Source organism: Dreissena polymorpha, chromosome 9 (assembly GCF_020536995.1).
Source record: "Dreissena polymorpha isolate Duluth1 chromosome 9, UMN_Dpol_1.0, whole genome shotgun sequence".
NCBI lineage: Eukaryota > Metazoa > Mollusca > Bivalvia > Myida > Dreissenidae > Dreissena > Dreissena polymorpha.
The window spans coordinates 89,520,098-89,533,504 of NC_068363.1; the positions used below are offsets into that span (position 1 = coordinate 89,520,098).

Consider the following 13,407-nt stretch of genomic DNA (forward strand, 5'->3'; position numbering starts at 1 on the left):
GTCTGCTCCTTGTTTAACGAATACATCCTGATAAGAGCGACAAAACGTCCTTGCGATGCACAGGTGGTCGATCTTGTTATTCGTTGTATCATTCTGTGATAAAAACACTTCATTGGCCGGTTTCTTTTTGCGTTCAGGTCGGAGAATCTCTTCCCGTTGACTTAAATCTCGCCTAACCCTTACTTCCCTATGATCTCCAAATATCCTCGGTTTGTACTTACGTTGAAGTCAAGCATTAGAATGAGTATGTTTCTCTTTGGTCTGTCTTGTATTATGGTTTACAGTCTGTTGTAAAAATTGTCCGTCTCTTCCTCTTCACTGTCGTCCGTCAGGGCGTAGCACTGAATTATGTCCACGTTGATCCTTTTCTTCTTTGTAAGGAAAGAGGGCGTCATTACATTTCCAGAAGTACTCTCCCATGCGCTATGACTTATACATGTTAACTTCTGAAAATAACAAGAAAAGTGCATACTGACTCATATTAACAAAAATTTGCGCAATTGCTTATTGGAGTAGTATAAAATGGGGGGGGGGGTGGAGAAAAAATGGACCACGAACGAGGAGAACAGAATAATGCTTTGAATATCTACTAGTGCAAACTTGTGCCTTGGTACTCAACACTTAAACGTTAATGTTTGAAATATATATATGTTTTACATTTCATGGTGTATTTGCTGAATAAATGTTTTCAGAAAGATTATAAAATTAATTTAGCAGAAGATATTTCAATCACTTAAGATTCAATCCCTATAAACAAATTTAACGTTAACTGGTGGCAGCAAAAATACAACTGCTAAAACTCGTCCATGTTGTGTTCGGGCATTCGCTAAATGACAGGACGGAGAAAACGGTTACAGTTACTAATTGTTACAGTTTAAGGCGATTGCCTGAGTTGTTCTTTAACAAGTATCGAATCGGAAACCGTTTGTTATAACCCATCTATTATTTTGAATCGAACGTGATTTTTCAAAATAAAAAAGTCTGTGTTAAAAATAAAAACCATAAACATCTATGTCTCGACGTTCTTACTCAAAATATATACAAACGTTTGTATCGGACTCCTTGACAATAAATATTTACGAGATGCAACATCAGCAACAACAGCAGGAGAGAAACATTATTATAATATGCGGTCCTAAATTAACGGACATGAAATAAACGCCAAACACAATAATAATTTTCAAAAAAAATTATATTGGACATGACATGATAATAATAATTATAATTTAATGTTTTTATCTTAGTGTCTGACGTATTAATGTATAGGTTATGATTGTAAAATGTATACTTTCATCATTAAGTATGGTACGATCCATAAATTTTCTGGTGGGATTGTCTGTTTAACGGTGATAATATAAAAATATAAAAGAAAACAAACGTTTTTTTAGTCTCTGAAACAGTGATGTAGAAAAACAAACTAATTCAAAATAAACATGTCCGTGTCTAATGTGAGTATTGTGATATTAGCCTTCTAGTAAGTTTTAAGCAACCACCTTGCTCAGCATAACTTAATCATTTCTTGTGAACAAGTTACATGTATGTACGTGTTGTAAATGCCGTTGGAAAGCAGTCAAGTGTGTATGCTTTTCGTTTATAAGGCATGCATTTTAATTTCTTGTTAGTAAGTAAAACCAGTTTTAACTCATGTGAAACGTTAACGTCATGAATCTTGATTCTGTTATCATATGCCGTGTAATAAATTGGATTCTTAACATTTAATTTATCTTACTTTTGAATAGGCGATTGTTATTTGCAGAACAAAATTTTGCTAGACTCGAAGCTTCGATCACCCGCTCTGTAGGACGCAGAATCGAATGAGAAACAAGGAACTAGAAACATGGAACTAACTTACTTTCAATAGACGCGAAGACGACTTACAGCGTGGATTGTTGATTTATTTCAATAACTCCATTAAAGTTAACGTATGGTTTGTAAACGATAAATTTAATCAAAGTGATTCAAAATCAGCATATTGTCCTCTATAGGTATATGTAATCAAGTATTTGTAGTAATTTTCAACGATACCTTGATGTCATGCAAATTATAGTCTGCGATTTTAATTAGCATTTGTATCTAGTGATAGTGACATTCACATATATTACTGTTTGTGAGTTTTTAGTCAATTGTTGTAAAGAATTTGCGAATACCTAATTTCAACATTATCATTGAATATGTATTGACCTTGTAGAATTAAAAAAAACAACGATAGAAAAACAACGATATTTGTTTTAAGCGACCATTATTTTGATTTAAGCGTGAAAGTTTAATTCCGAAATATGATTTTCGTGTCCATAAATGTCATGTCTTATTTCAATAAGTTCTTCTAAATCATGTAATTAGATATAAACTTTCATTTGTCTAATATCTCTGTTAAAGTAAAAATCAACGAATATTTCGCAAAATCTTTCGTAAAATAATATCAACCCATAAAACAACCAGTGTTCCTTATTAGAGGGTTAATCACGTGATAGTCAAGATGGCGACGTCCATGCCGGGACAGTTATTTTTCGCCGTTGTATACCTTTTATTACTTTTGTTTAATTTTTAAATAACGCTAGTAACTTTCTTGCTGATATGGCTGGAACGTGAGCGGCATTTAAACAATAAATACAAGTAATAAAGGGTATAAAACGGAAAAAAAATACCGGCCTCGGCATGAACGTCACCATCTTGACTATCACGTGATATCCCCATCTGCTTTTAACAATAGTTAATAGATTTAACGAGATACAAAATGCTCGTTTATATTTTTGACGATGCTGCTTCAGCAGCTCGTCTAGGTTATCATACAATGACAAAATTCTTCACAATGGCGAGCTATGTAAAAAACCGAGCCAGTCCAGATTGAGATAACTCGATTTTTCTAATCGGCATATCTCGCTGATAAGTATTGATAACATTCTCCAGCAGAGTTGTCGTTCGTGCCTCAACATACAACAATGGCCGCGCCCATGAGAGAATTGTTCACACTCGTGTCAAAACTTTCTTACAGCATACATCGGATTGTTTGGCTATTTAGAAACTGTCATTTATGATATACGAGTTATTTATTAACTAAATCTCCGCTACTGTCAACAATGGATTGAATTCGAAGGATATATTCGATGTGGATGCAGGACAGCTTGACACGGCAAAACTGGTATTTTAGTTATCAAATAATGTCAAATTTTGCTTTGTAAATCACAAAGCTGTCCTGAAAACATTGATTACAAAGTTTTTACTCAAATTACTGGTTTGCATTATTTCTTCTTTCTATTTTAGTATTCGATATAATTTTAAAGTCAAATGAACTGTGTCACAGTAATAGAGACATTAAGGCGATTGTGGCCAGTTTGGATTCAGATCAGCCTGCAGTCGCTTGAAAGCTGTTTGCTTGAAAGCGGTTTTCTGACAATAACAAATAGTTTAATTGGATACTGATTAGACTGGCCTTTCCCTGTGACCTGGATCAAATGATAGTATTGTCATTAATCAAATGATTTTATTTCGAACATTAATCAAGTGTTTTTTTCTGGTCCCTCGGGATCAATGACTCCAGCACTTTCGTGTTGAGAATTGAATACTGCTTAAGGCGATGCTAGGGGGTGTGAGGGATGTTGCATCTTCCATTATCTCTCATGAACTGACTCAATAATACCGAGTCGGCAATATTTGACTTAATTTTTGGTTTGGTTGCTCTTACGAGGGATTGAACAATTTCAGAATCTTCCTAAAAGCCTAGTGATAGAGTGTCGTCTTTGATTGCAGGAGGTTGTGCTGCGGGTTTGATCCCCAGAAGCGACATTGAAAACTAGCCAACTTTATTATCTAAAAGGCTGCTAAACCTGATATACTAAGAAACTGTGAATTTTCTCTCACATGTCATGGCCATCAGTTATATTATATAAAAACTCACAGCAGTAGTAAACAATGGGACAATAATTAATGAACGCATCTTTCGAGAGTAATTACCTCAACATCATGGATGGCCATGAAGTATGGTGGATATAGTTCTTTTAAACATTTTCACCGGACGCTTTTGAATAAAATGAGATAAAACTTCTGTGACGACATGCTTACCATTTCGGATGCCAAAATATGTGACAGAATATAATATGCGGTGCAAATATATACGAGCAATAGTTTAAATGTGCATTTACAATGTTGTATCAAAATACATTTACAACAACGAAATCAATATCAAGTCTCACCAGCTCCTAATATATCTTTTGTCCGTTTTCAAATCACGCACTGGATCTTTTTCAAAAGCAAGCGAAATAATTGTTGCTGGAGAATGCTCAAGCGTGTATTAAAGCACCAAACGTATAACAATCAGAGTCATTATACATGGATCTACGTTTCAGCGAGCAAAACAATTCCAGGCACGCTTAAAAATATTTTTTTTAGACTTGTCATTTTTTATGGCAACCGTAACTACAGTTGAGGCTTCTCGTCTGAATTTGTCGACGTTGTCACCAATAAGAGAACGTTTCCTAAACATTTGCAGTGATGTAATCCGTTTATTCCAACCTTTCTTCTTTACCATCTTTTCATTCTCGATAAGCAGGTCTATGTGCTCGGTCATTGAAAGAGGATTTGGCCTCAGTGCTATTTCTTTAAGGCGATTGTTGCAGGTGTTAACAATGTCCATCATTGCATCTACCGTATCAAGCATTTCTTGTAATTCCTCATCCATTCTGACAATCAGCTGTTCCTGATTAGGCAATTTCCCTGACGCATCCTGGTATTTCTTTTTCATTTCTGCATACGTTTTTTCTTCCTCCACAACAATATACTCGAATATGTAAGGCGTGTTTGAATGCTTGTTCCAAAAGCAGTTTTCGGGACAGATTTTGCAATACCCGGTAGATTTATTCATCGCACTACACTTTCTTTTCTTTTCGTCATTTGGTACTCTGCATTTTTCATGGCAAGTAAAGTGACAGTTTAAACAATTTGTTACATGCTGGCCGATCGGAAGGTTTTTCTTTTCCTGCTTTGTAGTCTGAACCTTGTATTTGAAGTCTTTATTATCAGCAATAATTGCTTTATTGTCTTCAAAACATTTTATCTCAAATTTCAGCTCATCTATTTTAATAAGACCGGTATCCAAGAGCGGCTCCAGATTTTTAACAGTTGCCTCTAATCTAAATCGTTCATTCAAAACATCGCTGGTTAATTGCAAACTTTTTGCAGGTAATGCTTCTAAGTATTGAAAGAAGTTTTGGAAACTTTTCAATCCCATGTCCCAGAACATTGGCGATAAGCTGGATTGGTCTAGCTCTGTATTTTTTGCAAACAAAGCAGAATTATTAAAGGTAAACCATTTTCCGAATGGTAGTTTGGACTCTTTGAGGGCTGCAATTACAGGAGGTTCAAGGCCATCTGCAAATGTTATCAAAGAGCATATATTTTCCTCAATGTCATTTCCGAACATTGACATGATTGATTGAAAAATATAACTTTGTGTAGGTGTCAATCTGGCATCTGGAGCCTTGACTAAAAAACACACAGCGTCAATGATTGCAACTCCTAGGGGCGGTTCCACAGAAAACAATTCCCTGATTTGTTCGACGATAGCATGATCTCTCTGCAGTCCACGTGTATCGCCAAATCCAGGTGTATCAATTATATTAATCGTATATTGAAGTCTTCCGCCTTTTTGAGGATGCATTGTATAACACGTTATCCATTCCGTTTGTGAAAGCGCCTGAAGTAAAAGACGTAACATATTTACCAGAATGAATGCTGATCTGTACTATCCAAACCATTTCGAAAATAAAAACCATTAGTTGTAAACGGCGTAGTAAAAAATAATGTTGGCACGAGCATGCCATTAATGTTAATAATAATGGTTTATTTTCCAAACCTCACATCAACTGCTTATTTCTTCACGCGCATACATATCGACCAAATATTTACCGCACTAAAGACGGGGAAATGTTTTTAAAAAGGTGTACGGATTACTACTAAAGTTGCTAAGAGAGTTGTCTTGTTAAATAGAAAAGTGCTGCCTACCTGATTCTCCTTCTTCTGTTTTTCTTCGTCCTCTAGATTAACCATCTTGAATCTAAATGGGTCATTCCAATTCACACCAAGAATAACATTCGCCATTCCATCAACAAGCGTACTTTTTCCTGTCCCTGTCTCACCAATTAACAATATGGTTTTCTCGTCAAATCTTCCCTTTCGTGGAGAGCCTAAATTACGGGGAAAATTGGTTACTCGAGTTTCATTTGCCAAAGAAATCATTATAACAAATACTGCAATACTATATTAAAATAACATATAAAATAATATATATGAACGTACATACCCACTTCAAATCTCCTTGTCTTCGCATTACAATTTCTCGAAGACTGTACCTCGCTTGCAGGCAATACATACGAAATTGGGTATTTATCTTCATCACCACATACGGTACAAAAGTCCACAACCCGTGATGCAGGTGAACTAGGAGTCGTCACTATATCACTTTCTTCACTATAATTGCTTTCGAAATCATTATACATTGCCCGAACACGAAACACAAGGTTTGAGTTTGATCTTAAATTTTTTAGCACGTACGAATTATCTTCAATATTGTCCTGGCATATTTTCCATCTGGACTCGTTTGATTCTCGGCAACCAATTTGAAAACAATCTCCCTCTTTGAATCGACCAGGCTTCGTCCACGAAAGAGTAACTGTATCAGAACCTATGTTACTTGCAACAGGTGGACCTGGTGTGTGCTGAAAAAAATCAACTGTTTAGATCAACATCTTTGTATGTACTTTAAAAATTGTCGGTAATGGGTATCTTAAATTTAGAGCATAAGACATTCGACACATTTCTAGAAAAAATGCAACATACCATGTCACTGCAATCTGAGGCATTTGCTAGTATGATGTTTTGCTGACAATCAATTTTCTGTAGTAAGTGATACCGAAATGATTTTTGACGGTTGTGGTATTGTCCACAACTCTCGCAAAATCGCTCATTTTCACATTCTGAACAAATATATACTGCTGGGCTCTTTTTGCCATGCACTTTGCATAGTTTACACAACTTATTTTCCACGGCGACTTCCCCACCACTTGCAATCGCCTCTCCGAAATACATACGTATATCCTGCAGGATATGCGTTCGTGTTGACTTTCGGGAAGTGTGATATTTACCGCACGGTCCGCAAAGCAATTCGTGTTCACAATCAACGCAAACGACGGTTGCTTTACTGCTTTTCTCATGAGCTTTGCATTGTTCACAGACCATTATTTGTTTGTCGACAATCTTAGGACCAGCATCTTCATTAAACATTATAATGTCCTGTAAAATATGTCCCAGAGTTGCTTTCCGTGATTCATGATATCGCCCACATGATTCACACATGCATTCGTTTTCACATTCAGCACAAAAGACAGAAGCTGGAGTTGTTTTACCTTGAATTTTACATGGCTCGCAATGATTTATTTGCCGTTCGCTGTCATCCGCATTTGCATTTTCCACAAGCCTGTTTATATCTTGCAATGTATGGCCTCGAGTCATTTTCTGTGAACTATGGTGTTTTTCACAGGCCTTGCAAAACAGCTCATTATCACATTCAGTGCAAAAGAAAGATGCGACACTTTCTTTGTCATAAACTTTACATCGTTGGCAGAACTTGTTCAGTTTGCTAATGGATTCAAAAGTCGCGCCTTTCACGTACTTGCTAATAGTTTGCAATCTATGCAATTGCGTTATCTTCTGTAAATTGTGGTACTTACCACATGCTTCGCAAAGACATTCATGACCACAATCTATGCAGAAGAAAGATGCATCAATTGTCGTTCCTTGCGCTTTGCATGGCCCGCATCGCATCTGATTTTTTAAAGTGTCTGGATCATTTTCAATTACCGTATATATACTTATTTCTTGTAATTGGTGGTCTCGTGTTAACTTCTGTGAACTGTGGTATTTTGCACAGGGATCGCAGAGCAGTTCATTGCCACATTCAATGCAAAAGAAAGCAGCGACGACGTTTTTTTCTTGCGCTTTACATGGATCGCAAGGCAACAATTTTGTGTTGGTAATATTATCAGGTATTAATTCCACGAAGTTGCGTATATCTTCCAAAATATGTCCTCTAGTTATCCTTTGAAACGGGTGATAATTCCCACATGATTCACAAAGCAGTTCGTTATGGCACTGTTTGCAAAAGAAAACCGCTTGATTTACTTTCTCTTGTGCTTTGCATGGTTCGCAAAACTTATTTTGTTTCTCAGTGAAAGTTCCCTTGAAACATATTTCATAGTTGCTGATATCGTGCAATATATGATTTCTCGTTAATTTCTGTGCTTTGTGGTGTTTTTCACATACCTCGCAAAGAAATTCACTATCACAATCTTCACAAAAGACACACGCAGGAATCATTTTCTCTTGAACTTTACAAGGGTCACACAACATTGTTTCTTTCTCGGTTTGCGCAGATGTTGCCTCGTCGGCGTTGCTGCCTATATTTAGCAACAGATTATCTCGAGTTAATGTTTGACTGCCGCGCGGATGTGCACATTGTTCACACAAAACCTCATTCTTGCATTCATTACAACATAATGATGCGGAACTCGACATTCTAACACTTAACACGGCTCGCTGGCCCTAATTCGGTTGGCAAATGGCTTAAAATATTGACTTTTTTGATGTTTCAGAACATACAGTTAAGTTGGTTTCTGAATAGATGTTAGTTTCACACACATCAAACCATTGTAGCATTCGTCTCAGTGATCACTTGTAGTTAAGGATTGTGTCCGACATGGTTCACACAATAATGTATGTGTGTCAGTTTTGTGTTGCTTAAGTGTCACTTAGTTTGGTCTCAAACGTTTAACCCCTTTAACATTTAACAAGAAATAGGTGAATATTGATTAACGTCATTACTCTGCGTTTGCATCGACATGTTCATTAAGTATTCGCTTTTGTTTCAGGATTACGTGTTAATTGTCTGCGTCACAATTATCTGTGTCTGCACCTAAACATAAAGCAGGGACTTTTTTCATAAGTGTGTTCTATGGCAATGTCATACTCATAAAATGATCGATTAAAATGTACTCTTTTGTTTCAATATTGCTTAGCAAGATACTGAAATAACGTCGTACAGTGATGCAGTTCCTATAGACAGATATAGTAGTTATTGTAAAATGTGCACAACCTTTTGTATTTGTTCGCTTCTGTTATCGGTTAAATGACTTCATATTTTGCGATGTGGAAGGTGAACTGTTCGTCTACTTCTTCATCTGACGCTTAGATAACGGGGCTGCAATATCTGGCGAAATAAAAAAGCAATAACAAAATTTGAGAAACTGTTTACATTTGGAATAAATCATTTCTTAAACATTGCTGTCCCTATGAAACCGAAATTAACTTCCTTTTACATGTGAATGTGTGCAATTCTATATTCTCGAATGATTTATTTCCCCATTCTTATACATCTTAGCAATTTGGAATAAACATTATTTGTTTACCTTATCAAAATCGTCAAATCTAATAGTCATTTTAATACAACAAATAACAAAGAGTTTCCCAAATCAACCATACCGTTAAAGGTTGCATGATCGTTTCAGGATTTCTTTTTTAAAATGAATGCCTGTTTTGCTAAAGACATTTTAAGTAACACATTCATTTTAAGAAAATATACAAAATACATGTATACACTATTGAAAAAAAATATACACAATCTTGATTGATTACATCATTTAAAAGTAAGGGATAATAAATTGCTATTTTTCAACAACAATTTGATTACCTAACAATGCAAATGTATTTATTCAGTTTTCACTTATATTAAATAATTACCACTCCAAACACATAACTTTTGTGTTTTTTTATGCATAATTTCTCACTTTGAAGTATATTTTTGTCATTATTGGGAGAAAATTAATAATTTACAACCATCAACATGTATTAAAAACAAGAGCACCGCATAACGGGTGCCAACGCTCGGCTGCGTTTTTTAGAGGTCACAGTGACCTTGATCTTTGACCTAGTGACCCAAAAATGGGTGTGCCGTGTATAACTCATCAAGGTACAGCTACATATGAAGTTTCAAAGTTGAAGGTGGAAGCACTTTGATTTTAGAGCCAATGTTAAGGTTTTAGCATGACGCGGACGGCGGACGACAATGACAATACTTTTACAATACCTCGGGTTTTCTCCGAAAACAACCGAGCTAAAAAGAGTACAACTAAAACACCGGATGGGATTTTTAGATTGTTTTAGCGTTTTCGACCAAGTAATTTAACTGCTGTAATATGGGAACGATCGCTTATCCTTGATTGCAGAAAGAAAACATTTACCAATAGTGGGAATCAGTTTATCAAAAAATAGCAACTACCACGGAATATGACTGCATCACTTGAAAAGTTTTCCACAGTCAATTTAATTAAGTATTGCAGTATATTTTACGTGTTGTCTTTAGTTTATCTTATGCATGGGATCAATCGCTTTTGAGCGATATCTTGGACGTCACATAATTCATTATAATTTGAAGAACAATTTAACTAGTTTTTTTCTGATTTTCTGTCGCTTTTAAAGTGTCTATGTACAGTACACGTGAGGTTGTTTTTGTATTCATGTAAATATGATATTGTACTTAATACAACAAAGTGATGCTGATCCAAACCGATTTATGTATACGTTTTATATATCTTTCTTATATAGATTAACAATTAGATGAAATGAAATACGGCTTTGTTTATGAAAACAGTTGAGACCACGATAATGTTGAATTGAGGAAACCACGATTTTCAAGAGCCTTATAAGTCACTGTGCATTATTTTAAAGGATTTGAAAATATATCAATAGAATATATGTGAGTTTTCAAATTTAAGTTTTCTGTTAAGCATTGTCATTCAATAAGTCCAGTATGATAGTCGCTATTTTAATATTATATTATAAGATTATTATTTCCGTATTATGATATGCCAATTATAAACATGTATGAAAACCAAGTCTTCCAATAACTAACAAAATGCTTTTTAAATTTCTGTTTCATATTTATTAGTGATGATTTGATATGGTTGGCGCTATATATATATATGCATGTTTTAGACATTACAATTTGTGTTGGATCTATTGAAAAACTTCTACTGATCTGTTATTTAAACCTTTTTTCAGTTATATTCCTTCCATGATCACACCGCAAGATTGTTATCTGAATGGCAATACCATTGCTAAATTGTCAGTGTTTTTATTCCCAATTGAATCCCTGATGCAAACTGTGTATAACGAACAATGCAATCTTTACAATGATCTAAATAGGGGTAATAATAGAAATAAAACAACTCTGCGGTGTGTATTTGTTAAACAACAATTATAACAACTAGGGCAAGGAATATATTTCAATAATTAAAATAAAACTTTAATTATTCTCACGAAATTAACCAGAGATTAAAAGATAAATGTATCCAAAATTAGCACGATACAATCTATAACCAACCGATATTAGAGTACTACAGACTGTTTAAGACTGAATTCGCGTATGAAGAATATTTAGGCTGCATATAACAACATTCAGAGAGATTAACGAAAATTCCAAAGGTTAAAGGTTTCGATATCAAATCCTTTGCGTTTGTGGATTGTAAACTATGGAATGTGTTACCTCCTTCTATTACTACTATATCTGAGTCCCATAGGTTTAATGTTGCCGTCAAAAACCACTTTTTAAGTCAGATTGTCTAATATTGTTTTACTTAGTAATTGGTATCATGTGTGAATTTTTTTAATATATTCCGCTTCTTAATTACATTTCATTAGACATGCGTCAGTACTTGGTGTCTATAAGAGAAATCTAAAGAACGCTCCCACAATAGGGATCGAACCCATGACCTCCCGATCGCTAGGCGGACACCATTTCCACTACACCACTACGACAAGTCAGTTTGTGATGTTAATGTTGTAATTTTCTGTGATAAATTTGTATTTACTATAACTATTTTTATTACTTAAGTCATTTATTAACTTCATGTTGTACGTGCTCATTTTGTACTGTGATATTCGGACAATAATGTCTACCAATTCAAGTATTATAAATGCTTAGTTTAAATATGTGATATATTATGAAGCAGCAATTCATGTCTCTCTATGTCATGCCATCAGTAACAAGGACCACAATGGAAATAAGAGATCACTCTCTTTTGTGTGCTATCCTTGGTACTGTGTTGCATAACATGGTTAATTCTCATGTTTGTATTTTTATGTATTATTTTATTAATACAACATGTTTGTTAATTGTGTTTGCACAATATATATATATCTAAACTTTGTAATGCAAACACTGTTGAGCCCAAATTCCACTTCTTTCTAAATTGCACAATCTATAAGTATCTACGTACAACATATTGTATTCGATCAAACTGGCCAAATCAAGCACATTTTTAAAACATACTTCATTGTCAAAATACTCAAGTTATTAATAATGTTGCAAGATTCCTTACGGATGCCATGAAACCCCGTGCTTGTTAAATAAATAATTTATGAAACCCTTAAAATTTTGTCTATCTATTTTGTATTAACTTGTAGTTGTTTTCGATATGTCCACGTTTATACTTGATGCTTGAATATGTTTCATTATAGTTTGTGTTTATAAACATGATTGTATTAGTATTGCACTTTGACTATATTTTGTCCACTTGTTTGTAAATAGTCAAAGGCGTTTTGCCAATAAAATGTTCCATTAAAAAAAACTTGAAACTTGAAAAGTTTAGCGAAATGCCGGATAAGTATATTAAAATAGCTTGCAATTTCTAAAATACTAAGTAAACTCAATAAAAAACAATTAATTAACATACAAACATTATTCATTGTTTTCGTAACAATCACACAATGTGTGAACGGTACATACATTACTACATGTATAATAATTTTTGCTTACTAAAATGATTATAAGCATTCATTGAAACTTAATCAAATACCAGCTTGCTATCTAACGTGTTCATGTTTAAAAGACATGCGTCAGGTTTTACAGATCAATCAATGTTTAAGATGCCCACTAAGTGGTTTGATCACGTGATCAGATAAAGCTACAACTGATCCGTTAATGTATCAATACCGATGCGAAGGAAAACGTACGACAAATAGGCTGTAGCTGCCTTTAAAACACAAATATAATCTGTAACAGTAGGCAAATTAATAATTTAAGTAGACTTTTGTAATATTAGTTTCAAAACAGTTGTTGTTATTCACCAGCACTAATTCATTACGGCAATAATCCGTAAATGGTTAAATGACTGTACTTGTCATATTTTGATTACCTTATAACACGTTTATGTTTAGAGATTTTATATATTTTATCGATACTATAAAACAGTATATTTATCTCTACATGTCTACATTTTATGTCAAAGAACTTTACCTTACCTTCAAGTAGTCATCCCTACAATCGTCTAGATCGTTCTATCACATATTATTCTATTTTTG

At 34.5% G+C, this 13,407-nt stretch overlaps 1 protein-coding gene across 2 annotated transcripts; it reads right to left on the reverse strand.

Annotated features, from left to right (window-relative positions):
* Positions 1–4,117: 4,117 nt before the first annotated feature.
* Positions 4,118–13,407, reverse strand: LOC127845834 (uncharacterized). Of its 2 annotated transcripts, none has more exons than XM_052376996.1 (6): positions 13,348–13,407; positions 9,143–9,256; positions 6,832–8,824; positions 6,296–6,710; positions 5,998–6,179; positions 4,118–5,689 (listed from the first exon to the last, which is right to left on the reverse strand). In XM_052376996.1, exons 3-6 carry the CDS (start codon positions 8,563–8,565, stop codon positions 4,340–4,342), a joined length of 3,681 nt encoding a protein of 1,226 aa, XP_052232956.1. In that variant the 5' UTR covers positions 8,566–8,824; positions 9,143–9,256; positions 13,348–13,407; the 3' UTR covers positions 4,118–4,339. The 2 variants fall into 2 exon arrangements, with proteins under 2 accessions (XP_052232956.1, XP_052232955.1); XM_052376995.1 differs by having other exon boundaries at positions 6,832–8,962.